Here is a 13869-nt window from a genome sequence, read left to right as displayed (position 1 = left end):
CGGGCCGCGGTGTACGGGTATGCGCCACAGGTGATTGACAGTGTATATCTGCCCAGGAACAGCGAGAACAGACATTGGTAACTTAAATGCTAGAGCGTTAAGGAGAGCCAACATCGGCGGCGTTGACTCAACGAATGCAAAGAATGAAAATTAGGATCCCAGCAGGAATCGAACCCAAGCATTCTGCGTGGCAATCAGGCATTCTACCACTGAGCCACGCCAGGTCTATAAACTGGTTTGGAAAAACAGCCCACGCAGGCGTAATATCGGTGCAACGTCCATTGTGGTTGTGGTGCTTGCTATCTAATTTTACAAGAAAGCAATAAACACTACATGATACTCCTACGATACAGGCGTCCTATCAGATTAACGTCTGTAGGTCCAAAGTTGGCTCCGCTTTTAAAGCAGTCTAATAAACATTACGTTTCTATTCCTATGATTCAGCAAGCTATATTGAAGCATTGTTCGACCCCGGAGGAATACATTAACGAAAGTTACATATGATATCTACATCACCGCACCGTAAAGTGCACTTCGTCCACCAGGACTACGCAGTGTCCTCTTCATTTCTTACGAGGCTGGGCGATGGCCTCATGCTGACAGAGAATGATGCCAGATTGATTGACAGCCGCTTTGTAGACTAGTCTACGTAGGCCACATACGCCCAGGTAGTCTACGAATATGACAAACACCATCCACTGATGTTGGTCTACGTAGCACTATCCAGGCCTACCAGCCTCGACGGCCTATGCCTCACCAAAGCGAAGGGTGGCGTCAGGTTCCGACATGTCGCCGGCTCTGTCGACAGACAATTTGTCGACGAAATGACCGAGGCCTCCACGACTTCTGACAGTTATACTATACCACATACTTCACTACACATGGACCCCTCATCACCACGATCAGGACCGAATCCTATAACAAGTCACGACCAGCTGCTGGTGCTCACTGATCACGGTGATGATGCCCTTATTCAAGAACTGTCAAGAACTTCTTGCACACATGCACACGGGTTCCTGAAACGTGCGTGCGTTCTCGGGACACGTATAAGCACTACATATCAGCTTACCGTTTCTGGTGTAGGTAATACCCACGTTGCCATTGGCAGCGTTACCCCACCGTAAACAACTGGTTATATAACACATATGCCGCTCTTCAACATATATATGTGTGCGTATAAAATATATACAAATCTTTAGCGCCATTTTGTAACGTGTCGCTCAGTAAAAAAAGTTACGCCACAGTCACCTACCCGCCGCATGCTTCGCATAACATCGACTCCCACGGTACGTGGGATCTGCCGAATTTTTTTTAAAGACCTCAAGCCCACGTATGCGGAATTCTGTGACAGTGGGCTTGCGTTTACTATAGCAGAATAAGGTAAATTATTCGAAAGGCTCGTTTACTTCGTTCGATACAACGTAACGAAACCAACAGACAAGAAAACCAAGGGGAGCATAGAGGACATTATTTGTAGTTTTTAACTGTAGTGTGGTAATTATGACATTAGTGGAAAATGAATTAAACTCGTCGAAAGAAAAACACCTTTGATTTTAATCCACTCTCATTCATTTACATTTACGTCATACTTACTACACTACGGTTAAAAAGTGCAAATAATGTATGTACTGCATTACTCGGCTTTGTTGTCTTTTGATTTCATTAGGCTAAGCGGAGAGGTCGATTGGACGCACCCACAAGCTTCGCTGCATAACAAGCGTGCATTGCGGCAGAGTACAGCGCAGAACTGTCGGCGTTGAGAGACGTGGCGCCGCCGAGTGTTTTTTCCAGAAACTAAGGCGCTAGTGGGTGATTCCACGAGAGATCGAACATGCCTGTCCGGTCGCATTTTTTGTTTTGCCTGGGTTTTTTATATGTTGTGTGGGCACATTCAAAGTGCACGGAACTGAAAATTTTATTTCCGAGAAACGCTCCCAGCGCGCCAAAAAAATATTTGAAAGTGGCGGCGCGTGCCTCCTGTTTTTGCTCACTGCAGTGTTTTCGGATTTCACGGCCGAATTTAGCGCGAACTATAAATGATGTGTCGAAAATTTCTTTTGCTGGTTTTAATACGCATTACTGTGAATTAGATCCATGCTTTTTTTATGCCGTCCTCGAAAAGAAGAAAATGTGAAAAAATGGCAAACACGGCCGAAATCAAAAAAGGGTCCTAAGTTTGAGGCGCCTTGGCGCCTTTACTATTTCAAACAGAAACTTGAAAACAGTGTCAACTATAGAAAAGAGCCTTTGCAACATTTATGCGGAAGATCATTTTCCTACGCGCAGCGCAAAAAAAGAAAAAAAAAGTTAAAGAAGCGAGTTTTTTCAAAAAAGTACATTTTCAAAAAATAAAATAAAAAAAACTCCGGTCTCAATTTTGACGGCAATTTTTTATCGAAGAGCGCTTATGTCAATGAACACACGGTTTTAATATCATATGTCCTCATTTGCTTTATTTACGAGATATAACTGGCCAAAGTGACCCTTGCTGTGAGTGCTCACTTCAGTGCGACTGATGGTTGTTAATAGCTTGCATTGTGCGTAAATCGCAGTTTTAATTATTCTGCTGCAGCAAAACCTTGCTCTGGTGGCTTATCGTCACGAAAAATGTCTTCTCAGATTTTATTTGGTTCTACCGTGTGCGAAAGTGGGCTCCTGCCGCCCTCTAAAGGGTGATTCCACGAGAGATCGAACATGCCTGTCCGGTCGATATTTTTGTTTTGCCTGGGTTTTTTATATGTTATGTGGGCACATTCAAAGTTCACGGAACCCAAAATTTTATTTCCAAGAAATGCTCCCAGCGTGCCAAAGAAGTATTTGAAGGTGGCGGCGCAGACCTCCTGTTTTTGTTCACTGCAATGTTTTGGGATTTCACGGCCGAATTTAACGCGAGCTATAAACGATGTGTCGAAAATTTTCTTGTTGGTTTTAATACGCATTACTGTGAATTACATCCGTGCTTTTTTCCAAGTATTTCAAGGAGCCTTTGCAACATTTATGCAGAAGATCGTTTTCCTACAGGCAGCGCGAAATAAGAAGAAAATAGTTAAAGAAGCGAGCTTTTTTCAAAAAAGTACATTTTCGAAAAATAAAACAACTCAGGCCTCAATTTTGACATTTTTTGTCGAAGAGCGCTTATGTCAGTGAAAACACCATGTTAATATGTATGTCCTCATTTGCTTTGTTCACGAGATTTAACGGGCCATAATTACCCTTGCTGTGTGTGCTCACTTCAGTGCGATCGATAGTTGTCATCAGCTTGCATTGCACTTAAATCTAGTTTTAATTATTTTCCTGCAGTAAAACCTTGCTCTGGTGTCTTGTCGTCAAGAAAAATGCATTCTCAAACTTTAATTATGTCTAGCGTGTGTGGGGGTGGGCTTCTGCCGCTCTCTAAAGGCCGAACGCGTACGCAGTTTGCAGCTTACAACCTCAACTTACCCGCCAGTATTCGTTAATCAGAAGCACGCGAGACACCGCGAACACATGGTTTAGGTCACTTTGTCAAAACTCTCCTTGCACACAGAATAAAGCATCTGTATGCAGCGAAGGCCAACTTAATCTGTAACTAAATGCCACAATCAGCAGGCGCGCTGTTATGCAGTTGTTTTCTCACTGCCTGCTTGCTTCCCTTCCATTACATGCATTGTACGCTCTAACCATCTTCCCCATTCGACGCACATTGTGCCTAAACAACATTTGTGAAAAAGTTAGCTCAATGATTTCCGAGCCGTTTATTTCACTTCCCGCAATCACATGTTTTCGGCGTCGCAGATAACGTCTTCCTGTATCATCTCGACCTTTACCTCAGCGTTTCAGCAGCCAGAAAACGTGCGGTGCGGCATGATTAAGCTATGAGTGGCCGAAGCTTACCAATTGATGATGTTTTGTTGCTACTTTACTTAAGTACTTTCCCACGTCGAGGACAGCAAAGGTCATTGGTGGCACCAGACGGACATTACCCTTAGTTTTGACAATGAGTGCGGCCTACAAATTAAATATTACAGCCCAAAGCGCTTAGACACCCTTAGTCATAAAATGTTAAACCGTAAGCAGTTCTGGAAAGGCATTCATGACAGCTGCGCAGATGTGAGATAATTTGTGCGGCGCCGTTCAGTATAAACGTTTCGGCTTGCTCTAGGTCTAGCTGTTCACTACACGCGATGCGCGCGGCCCATGGCTAGGTCCTATTATTCTGTGCCGATTATTTACGCGTTCACAAAAAGAAGATTGCTGAGGAAAACGTTTTCGTTGCGCAATTTTTTTTTCTTTGCTCTTTTTGTTGTTGCCTACCTCCAGAAGCTACTGTCATAGGCTGAGGATCTTCGCGACACCTGCGAGGTCTGCTTGCATTGCTTTAGGCTCCTCAAGGAAAACCTGTCTACATCTAACCGCGATGAGGTAGACCAGGCATTCCTTCAGGAAGAAGAAGCGGTTGATATCTTGAACAGGCGTGCCCATCTTTCCTCTGATGATTGTAGGCGAGGTTGTAGGCTGCAAACTGTTTACACGTGAGCCATTTAGAGGGCGGCAACAGCCCACTTTTGCACATGCTAGACACAAATAAAATCTGAGAACACATTTTTCTTGACGAAAAGCCACCAGAGCAAGGTTTTGCTGCAGCAGAATAAATAAAACTGCGATTTACGCACAATGCAAGCTATTAACAACCATCAGTCGCACTGAAGTGAGCACTCACAGCAAGGGTCACTTTGGCCAGTTATATCTCGTAAACAAAGCAAATGAGGACATATGATATTAAAACCGTGTGTTCATTGACATAAGCGCTCTTCGATAAAAAATTGCCGTCAAAATTGAGACCGGAGTTTTTTTTATTTTATTTTTTGAAAATGTACTTTTTTGAAAAAACTCGCTTCTTTAACAATTTTTTTCTTTTTTTGCGCTGACCGTAGGAAAATGATCTTCCGTATAAATGTTGCAAAGGCTCTTTTCTATATTTGACACTGTTTTCAAGTTTCTGTTTGAAATAGTAAAGGCGCCAAGGCGCCTCAAACTTAGGACCCTTTTTGATTTCGGCCGTGTTTGCCATTTTTTCACATTTTCTTCTTTTTGAGGACGGCATAAAAAGAGCATGGATGTAATTTACAGTAATGCGTATTAAAACCAGCAAAAGAAATTTTTGGCACATCATTTATAGTTCGCGCTAAATTCGGCCGTGGAATCCGAAAACAATGCAGTGAGCAAAAACAGGAGGCATGCGCCGCCACCTTCAAATATTTTTTTGGCGCGCTGGGAGCGTTTCTTGGAAATAAAATTTTCAGTTCCGTGCACTTTGAATGTGCCCACACAACATATAAAAAACCCAGGCAAAACAAAAAATGCGACCGGACAGGCATGTTCGATCTCTCGTGGAATCACCCTAGTGCCACTGCCCATCTGGAGCGCGAGAGCGCGCGTACTGGCCGTTCTAGTGCATAGCCTCGGAGACTATCGACCCTTGCACGTCGTCGCCGGCTCTCCCTGAAGTCAATCGTTTGTAAGGGTCTGCGAAACAAGGAGGGATGCGAGGCTGTCTCTATGTGGATGTATTTTGACCACATGAGGCAGCTTTAGTTGTTGAAAGCAACCTACCAACTGAAGACGCAAGTTACAGAGCATGCAGCACCACATTCATCTTTAGTCAGCGACAACCTCAGAAATACAAAATAAGTTCCGCCCAGCGGCATGGCCATCATTTTTTTCAGCAGGTTCCGACACCCCTTTATGTCAGTTTGTGCGTGTGTTTGTATGTTTGTGCGTGCATATATAGATACAAAAAGGGGGGAGGGGGGAGACGGTGTTTGAATCCCCCTAACCACCCCCTGGGTACACGCATTGGTTCCGCCTACACACATAGAGAGAGAGAGAGAAGTCAGTGACTAGATCAGACTACAATGAAATGAGTACCGCTGCAGAACTCAGAGATTTTTTAATAAATGCGCCACCAAATTGCATTTGCTCATTTCCGTAACGTCAAGTGTGTTTGCGTGTAGAAGACAGTTAACTTTACCGTTCAGGTCTATCTGTGCAGCTATTATGGAAATTTTCTTGAGTGCCCTGATACCTCTTAAAAAAATATTTCTGCCACAGACAACAGACTACTAGTATTGTTTAATAAGCTTAGCGTTTATACTAGCCGACCAGGAACAGTTAAGCTGAAAGCGAACTCCATGAAGAACGTAGCACCGTAGGTTAGCGTGCTTGTGTAACTAGGGGCACGTTCCCCACGGTTTTGTAGATGGAGCTTGTTCTAAACTAATAAACTGTACACACAGCAGCTTATTTGCAAAAAGGACGCTACCGCGAACTTGGGGTAGCGAAAATTGATTGATTGATTGATTGATTGATTGATTGATTGATTGATTGATTGATTGATTGATTGATTGATTGATTGATTGATTGATTGATTGATTGATTGACGCCGTATTATTATTAACGTCACAGAACAAATCTTCATGGTCTGGCCACTTAGGGTCTCTAACGTGAACATTTACATCAGAAGATTCAGAAGGCGGTGTAAATCATCTTGCATTGCGTGTTGATTTTTCAGTGTGGCCCGTAATCAAGCTCACGGCCTCGCGAGTATTTATTTGCGTTGAGGTAAGAGCTATAGCTTCGTGCTCTTTAGGTAAGGAGTGGGGACAACACCAGGCCCCAATTAACTGTACTTCGCGCTACAATAGGTCAAACTATGCATCAGAAGGTAGTCTGCAATACTGCATTCTGTTCAGATCTGTGCCGTTTCGGAAGCGCGTGTATAGTGTTGCGGATATTTCATGCTACATTCATACCACAGTACACCACAGCGCGATATTCCTTTTGATGCAGCGCTCAATGTGTGGCTGGTGGCGGCGACGACTCTGGTAGCGCCTTCGCTACAGTCTCAGATAATCATCATCCGGCGCACCGAGGAGGCGGCCGACGACGGCTGGATCAACGTCGTCCAGCGAGGCCGACATCTGCCGCCAACGCCACTGCATAGACCACCGTCATCGTGGGCACCGGCGGGCTGGAACAACCACGGCTTCGTGGCGGCCCGCCGGGTGCACCAGCCTTGGCACGTGGGACCCGTGCTGGTGGGTGCTGGAGGTGGCATACCCGGAGGAGGAGCAGACTGGAAGCCGCTGTGGATTCCGCTGGATGGTAGGCACGGCTGGAGGCCGCAGTGGCCTCCAAGAGTGCCGTCATCTACGCCAACTCCATCTTCACCTACGCCACCACCACCACCTTCACCGCCTCCACTACCGCCACCGCCGCCCCCTTCAGAAGAACCGAAGCCCACGGCCGAGTCCAACCAACAAGAACCGCCAGCCAAGCAGGCCGTGTCCACTGAGAGCCCTGGTGCTTCCGGAAAAAACAAGGAACCGTAGTCAGCAAGCGTTCCCGGAGGAGTCCTCGGGCGGTGCCGGTGCTCTGAGATGGCAGCACCATCGGATGATGCTATACTAACATTCTTTCTGAAAACTGCTGCGTCCAATAGCCGCGCACAGCGTTGCAACGCTGTACTTCACTACTATACATGAGCAACACTTCTTTTGCGTCTCTTTCGCCCGCGCTTGACCAACTCTATCGAGAATCCTCGAACTAGGAGAGTCCTGGTGATTAGTTCGGCCTTAAGTACTGGCTATACAGATGCTACTGCACACATACGTGATTTTGTGCCTGTGCTGTGAGTATGGCAGTATGGTTTCAGTACTTCCGGACCACCGTATACTTCGATGTTGAATAGATGGATTCGATCCGTGAGCTCACCGTAGGTACATTCATAGTCGCATGTTTACACTGCACTATTCTTCTATAGCACTGCTAGCCAATCCTCAGCTGTCGCTTCTACTTCAGGTACGTATGTATTCCTCCCGAGAAAGTTGCACGCAGATCTCTACTCGCGAGCTCTCCTGGCGTTGTATAAAGTGTTTGGTGCACAGCTCACATTTACAACTCTCGTGGTTGGTTGTGTTATTTCTGCTTTTCACAAATATCATAAACATTTAGTACCGCGTACTACAGGGGAAAAAAAGCACCGGAAGTGCATTTCTGTTGTATTACGTGGCTGCTGCACGCGTCACAATATTTAAGGCGGACGTTTCACTTAATGACGGCTTGCACTCGCAAAATGCCACGGTGTTGGGCAAAGTGTGAGTGACAGGTGCTCTTTGACGAACATTTGTGCCGGAGCAATCAGCTCAGTTTAGCACTTCAGTCTAAGCGATAATTATGGGGCACTGAAAGATAATGCATATAACAATGTGTATAGTTGTCTACTGCTGGGACCTATCCAAAGTTACGTCATGTAAGTACGTTTTTAATGGTGAAACTTACCGATTAACCAACATCATGACGCGCGAGCACCAGAGTTGGTCAAAAAAAAAAACGCTCAGTCACATTCAACTACTTAAATTGTTATTTGAAACCATCGTTAAATAAAACAACCGCGATTTTTCTCAAGGCATCGTGACCATCTTATCAGAGAAATAATCAAAAAGTTCCAAATGCATTTGCATAAGTCAACTGTTCGTCGAGCTGCAACAACAGGAAATGCCATTTCTGCCACACGAATGTATAAAGACACACGCGCACACAAACACACTGAGAAAGAGAGAGGTCGGCCTTTGCAACTGCTTGCTCTGCTGAGCTTCTCTGAAATTAGAAAAAGAGAGGGGAAGAAAAGGGGGACCAATAGCGAGAATAGAAACGGACACCTGTGTATAAGTTCAATACGCTGCGGAATTTATAAAGAATCTATCCAGGGCCTCGCAGAAATCTAGAATTACCACTGTAGTTAAAGGGACTTTAACTGTAGTGATCGTATCAGGACATCTAGGGACCGAAAACAAAAGTTATGGGGTCGTAAATTGGATATAAAACTTTCACGAATAGATTTTCAATTTCTCTTGTGTTTTCATAACCATATAGGTCATTTCTGTCATGCAGACGCTTTCCTGGGGTTATAATTATATGTGAATATCATACGAATAAACACTTTCAAACAAAGTTGGGCGTGCATGATGCGGTCGTCATTTCACTTTTGTTGTTGTTTTCTACATTTTTTTTTCTTTACCGCCTTAAGTGCGTTGTTCAAGCCAAATAATTCTGAAAGGTTCCCATCTTCGTTGTCGCTACAGTACTGTCACGTTATATTTTTTTTCATTAAACTTATTATACTCTCATGAAGCGAAGCATTACACGGGGAAGAGGGAACAACATAATAAAGACATTTTCTACGAAAAGATACATCAATTCAACACAACTGCAATGCGCTAATACAAACGAGGAAAATAAATAGGAAAATCAAACACTAAAGACAATGTAAAGACAGAGTGAAGATAATACAGGTGAACAGATGAAAAACAAGAAGAAGAAAAAAAGAAGAAGCGCAAGTTAAGGAAGTATGAAATCGTCGTGTAATGAACGACGATGAAATATGCGGTAAAAAAAAGACAGAAGCGATAAATTTCACGGCGAGATGTTAGTGCAAGTAGTGCAAGGATCGGTTTCACCTGTCACACTTGCAGTTCAAGCGTAATTAAACATAAGTGTGGTTTAACTAATAACACAAATCAGACCCTCAGTGAATTTGGCACCTGTTCTTATAGGTACTTACGTACGACCGTGTTATCTTTTTCTTTTTCGCTTTTCCTTTCTCTTCGGTGAATAATGTAACGTTCGGTGCGATGTCTAATTAGCTGCGGGCGCCCTGTCAATGTGCTCTAGACACAGAAATATGAAGCGTCAGAGGCGTAGCCAAGGGGGGGGGGGGGCATACAGTACACAAGCGTCAGATCCACTTCTGCTGGCTTTATCGATCAAGGCGCACTATATCGCCAAAACCAAATCGATAAAGAATTTCAGCCTCCGTTAACTTCCAAAAGTAACGCATAACAAGGACGATATGATCGCTCTCTTATCGAACAGTTCGCAGGAGCCACGCTATGCGGGTGTATAAACGTATATATAGGCGTGCCAACGCTCGACTTTGCCGCTTTTTCCCACTAATGCAGCTGGCATCCTTAACCCGCCCGGAATGCACGCTTATAGAGGAAAGAGAGAACACACAGAGCCTCTCGTGCGGTCCTGGGGGCCGGTTTTCAAAGCCACGATAAAAGTGTCTCAAAATGGACAGAGATATACGCATCGCAGCAGTATCGCTGCTTCTTCCTCCGTAATCGCCTTTTTTATTTTTATTTTTCTCTCTCCCTTCTCTCCGAACGGCGCCACTAATTGTCCGTGGCGCAGCGAAGTTCACTTTCCTCGATGCGACATCAGCATCTCTCATGATCACTCTCTCCCTCTAACTGAAAGCGTCGCCGCGTCACCGCAGCCCACGCCGCCTGGGACTTTGGAAACAAAAGGAGCAGAACGAGCGACTTCCTTCCTTCAGGAAGAGGGTGCCCGTCGCTATCGGACCACGCCCATCTTTCTTTCCGGGTCTCCAGGACTCTCGAGGAAGTGCTGTTTGGCAACTGCGCCGATCCACTCCTGGGAAGAAGAAGAAGAAGAAGAAGAAGACCACTGTGGCGGGGCCGTCGCAATGAATGCGAGCGAAAGCTCGGAATGAAGGACATCCAGGGAGGCCGCGTGAACGAAGAGAAACCAGCGCGGACGCGAATTCATCCGATGTTTGCGTATCGGCATCGAACGTACGCGACGCACCGGCTGACCGCGGGGAACGAGCCTTTCCTGCCTTTTGTTCTTGCGCGTGTCGTGCAACCTTTAACATCGTCCCGCAAAGCAAGAATGCATGAAGCATTCGTTGTGCAGGGTCTTTTGTTTCAGCTTTCAGAACGATAACAATGGTCAAACACAGAGAACGGGGCAACTGTGCAGAATTTTTGTTCAATATATTCTAAATGGGCAATCAGAAGCCTTGATGATAACATGTCGAGCCTTGTTCCACTAATTCTCGGGAACCGGTCGGGAGACCTTTCTGGCCTCGTCTACCCCAAGACAGAAATGAGTGGATTCGGGTCTACTGTTATGCAAATAGGATTATTCTAATAGAAGTGTTATTTCATGCCAGTAAACGAGCAAATAAATATTACCACATCCCATAATAAGTACATCAGCGCACAGCGTTTTGTAATGTGCCAATGGCGAAGTCTCAGCGTACACCATATAGGTTCCTGCGTTATATGTCCGTGTTGAGGTCGAACCGTATACCTGGGATCTGTTGAGTGCGGGTGCGTAGTATTTGGCTGAACCACAAAATCAATGCTTGTGGCAGATCTGAAAGTCTAGTTCGGACTTGCTCGGTGATGAGCAATACATCCGCACATACATACACATGTGTATAACCTCATCACTAACGCAAAGGGCTCCCCTCGAGCAAAGTTAAAACTCCCTTCCACCTCCTCTGGAGTATCGGGAGGCTTTTAGCCGTGCCTTTCAGTAAACGACGTGAGTTCACTGGAAGGAACTACAGGGAAATAACAAGAAGCACGCGCCCTTTGCACAGATCTCTATAGATATATCGGCTTATTAATAGAGCATTCCAGCATTTGTACATGCAGAATCATTCATTCGTGCTATGAAATGGTTTACTGTGCCAAGTGGTGCTTGCCACGCGAAGAAGGCTGAACTGCCAGACAGTAGCAATAATTCTCTATTCCCGCTCACGAATATTTACATAAGACTTGGTTTAACAATGGAGCTTTCGATGTGAGGCCGAATGAGTAACATTAATGTGAACGTGCGTGCTGGGGTTTATAATAGAGAGAGAGAGAGAGAACATTCGCTTGCTTTTAATGTGTAATGTAACGTGACTTCACCACAAACATTCCAACTAGCGCTTGCGTGCTTTCTTGTCAAACAACCGTGGCGAACGTTGCCGGTGAGGCCGACGGAAGTCGGCGGCCATTAAACTTGCCCGCAAAATTCCAACCTTATTGACGCACGACGAGAGAAACGCCTGCACGCCGTGCCACGTAAAGCGAGCACACAGGAAAGCCGCAGTAAAGCGGAAACACATTCATGGTGTGTACGAGGCCAAACAACATTGCAAAGCCGGTGAAACTAAAGCCTAAAGGCAACCCAATGCCGAGAGCAATACCGTCGGCATGTCCAGACTCCAGCGGTAAGCGACGCCGGGACATGGCACAGACGTTGTGTTAGAGCCTGTGTGAGTCAACAAGTGCAAAAAGTAATTTCTGGCCAGTGTGGCCAGAAATTATTCGTAGAAAAGACTTGAAACAACAATCATAAGTCGGCAGAATAAATTAAACTCACTGATACTCACCAAAAAAAAAAGTTTTTTTGCGTAGGGCTCACTCGGATTCTGATTCACCTAAATACTGTTAAGTCAGACTCTCTCGCGCTCATATTCGTCAAACTTCTGATAATCGTATAATTTCTGGGGTTTTACACAACCCCAATATGATTCTGAGGCACGCCGGGCTCGGAAATTTCGACCATCTGGGGCTCTTTTTAACGTGCACTGACATCGCACAGTAGTAGTACATGGGCCTCTAGCATTTCGCCTCCATCGAAATGCGGCCGCCACGGCGGGATTCGATCCCGCGACCTTCGGGTCAGCAGTCGAGCACCATGAGCACTATACAGACCACCGTGACGGTTTGTCGCGAATTACTGCGGCCTGTCGACTTTCATGCATATCTTACGAGGCACGCTGCAAGCAATATACGGGCCTGCGCAGCGCTTATAGCAGTGTCCGTTCTTCGATGCTGCTTAATTAAAGGGCCCAAGTTTCCTAGAGTAATGCATACAACTGCTCCTCCATCAGTGTCTCTACCTCGTTACTTATGTAAAAAGACTTAGAGATTCGATCATCGCTTTCGTGAAATAAATAAAAAAAAGAACACGCAGCAATCTGTGCATAATAAGGCAATTATTTTTTTTATTTTGCTATCGCGTAAGCCTGACCCCACGTGCGCCACCATTTGATTTTTTAGGAGCTGGCTCGCCAGGTTCTTAAGCTGGGGCAAAGTCCCGCGCCGTAAGCGTAACCTTAGTTCCAGTCTCCAGAGGCGACCGCTACAGGCGCAGCTCGCGCGAAAGAGAAGTCTTCTTCCTCTTGCTCTTCGAGCGCCTTGATGATGACATTAACGCAGGCCAAACAACATATAGCATAGCCAACTGTAGCATGCGCACGCTCGCGCGAAGAGAAGTCCTCTTCCTCTTGTTCTTTGAGAGCCTTGATTGATGATAATGAACGGAAGCAAAACCCGATTATCTCCGAGCCAGCTCCTCAATCATGATTCACTTCGTGGATATGGCGTGATTTTTTTTTTCTCCCGTTTTTAAGTAAACCGTTATTTCTTGAGTAATTTCTTGCAGAAAAAGTTACTCGAGGGTGAAATGAGACTTGCGGCCTAACTGCTTGCGTCATTATAAATATGTATATAATAATAATTACTGGGGTTTTACATCCCAGAACGATATGATTATGGGGGACGCCGTAGTGGAGGGCTTCGGAAATTTCGACCGCCTGCGCTCGGGCTTCTAGCATTTTGCCTCCCCGAAATTCGATTCCGCGACCTACGGTTCTCCAGTCGAGCACCGTGTACATACATACATACATACATACATACATACATACATACATTGTGGGGATCCGAGGCGCGCCCGAAGCCACTGCGCGGGCATTTCGAATCCTTTCCCTCTCCCGTTCTCCCGCGACGGCGAGTGGCGCCATTTTGCGCTACGCGCCGACACTCGTGGTGGCGCTGCGCGCGGTCGGGGAGCCGCGAAATTCGGCGACTGACGCGCGGGCAGGAAATACCACCAGATTGGAAAATCTGTGTAAATTGGGGGCTGCTGGTGTTGAACACAGCTCACCAGACAAAATCTGGTGAAAAGTGGTGAAAAATGTTGCTCTCCCCGGTTGTTGCCGACGCTGTTGGCCCTTCATCCACA

General features: G+C 45.7%; 1 protein-coding gene across 1 annotated transcript; it reads left to right on the top strand.

Moving 5' to 3' along the window:
- Positions 1 to 6776: 6776 nt before the first annotated feature.
- Positions 6777 to 7370, top strand: LOC119381725 (uncharacterized). Its single transcript, XM_037649492.1, has one exon. It carries the CDS (start codon positions 6777 to 6779, stop codon positions 7368 to 7370), a length of 594 nt encoding a protein of 197 aa, XP_037505420.1.
- Positions 7371 to 13869: the final 6499 nt, after the last annotated feature.

Source organism: Rhipicephalus sanguineus, chromosome 2 (genome assembly GCF_013339695.2).
Source record: "Rhipicephalus sanguineus isolate Rsan-2018 chromosome 2, BIME_Rsan_1.4, whole genome shotgun sequence".
Classification (NCBI taxonomy): domain Eukaryota; kingdom Metazoa; phylum Arthropoda; class Arachnida; order Ixodida; family Ixodidae; genus Rhipicephalus; species Rhipicephalus sanguineus.
This window is presented reverse-complemented; position numbering and strand designations above follow the sequence as displayed.

Excerpts from the sequence above, each read along its gene's own strand:
- LOC119381725 (XM_037649492.1), top strand. The coding sequence starts at position 6,777 with ATGCTACATTCATACCACAGTACACCACAGCGCGATATTCCTTTTGAT.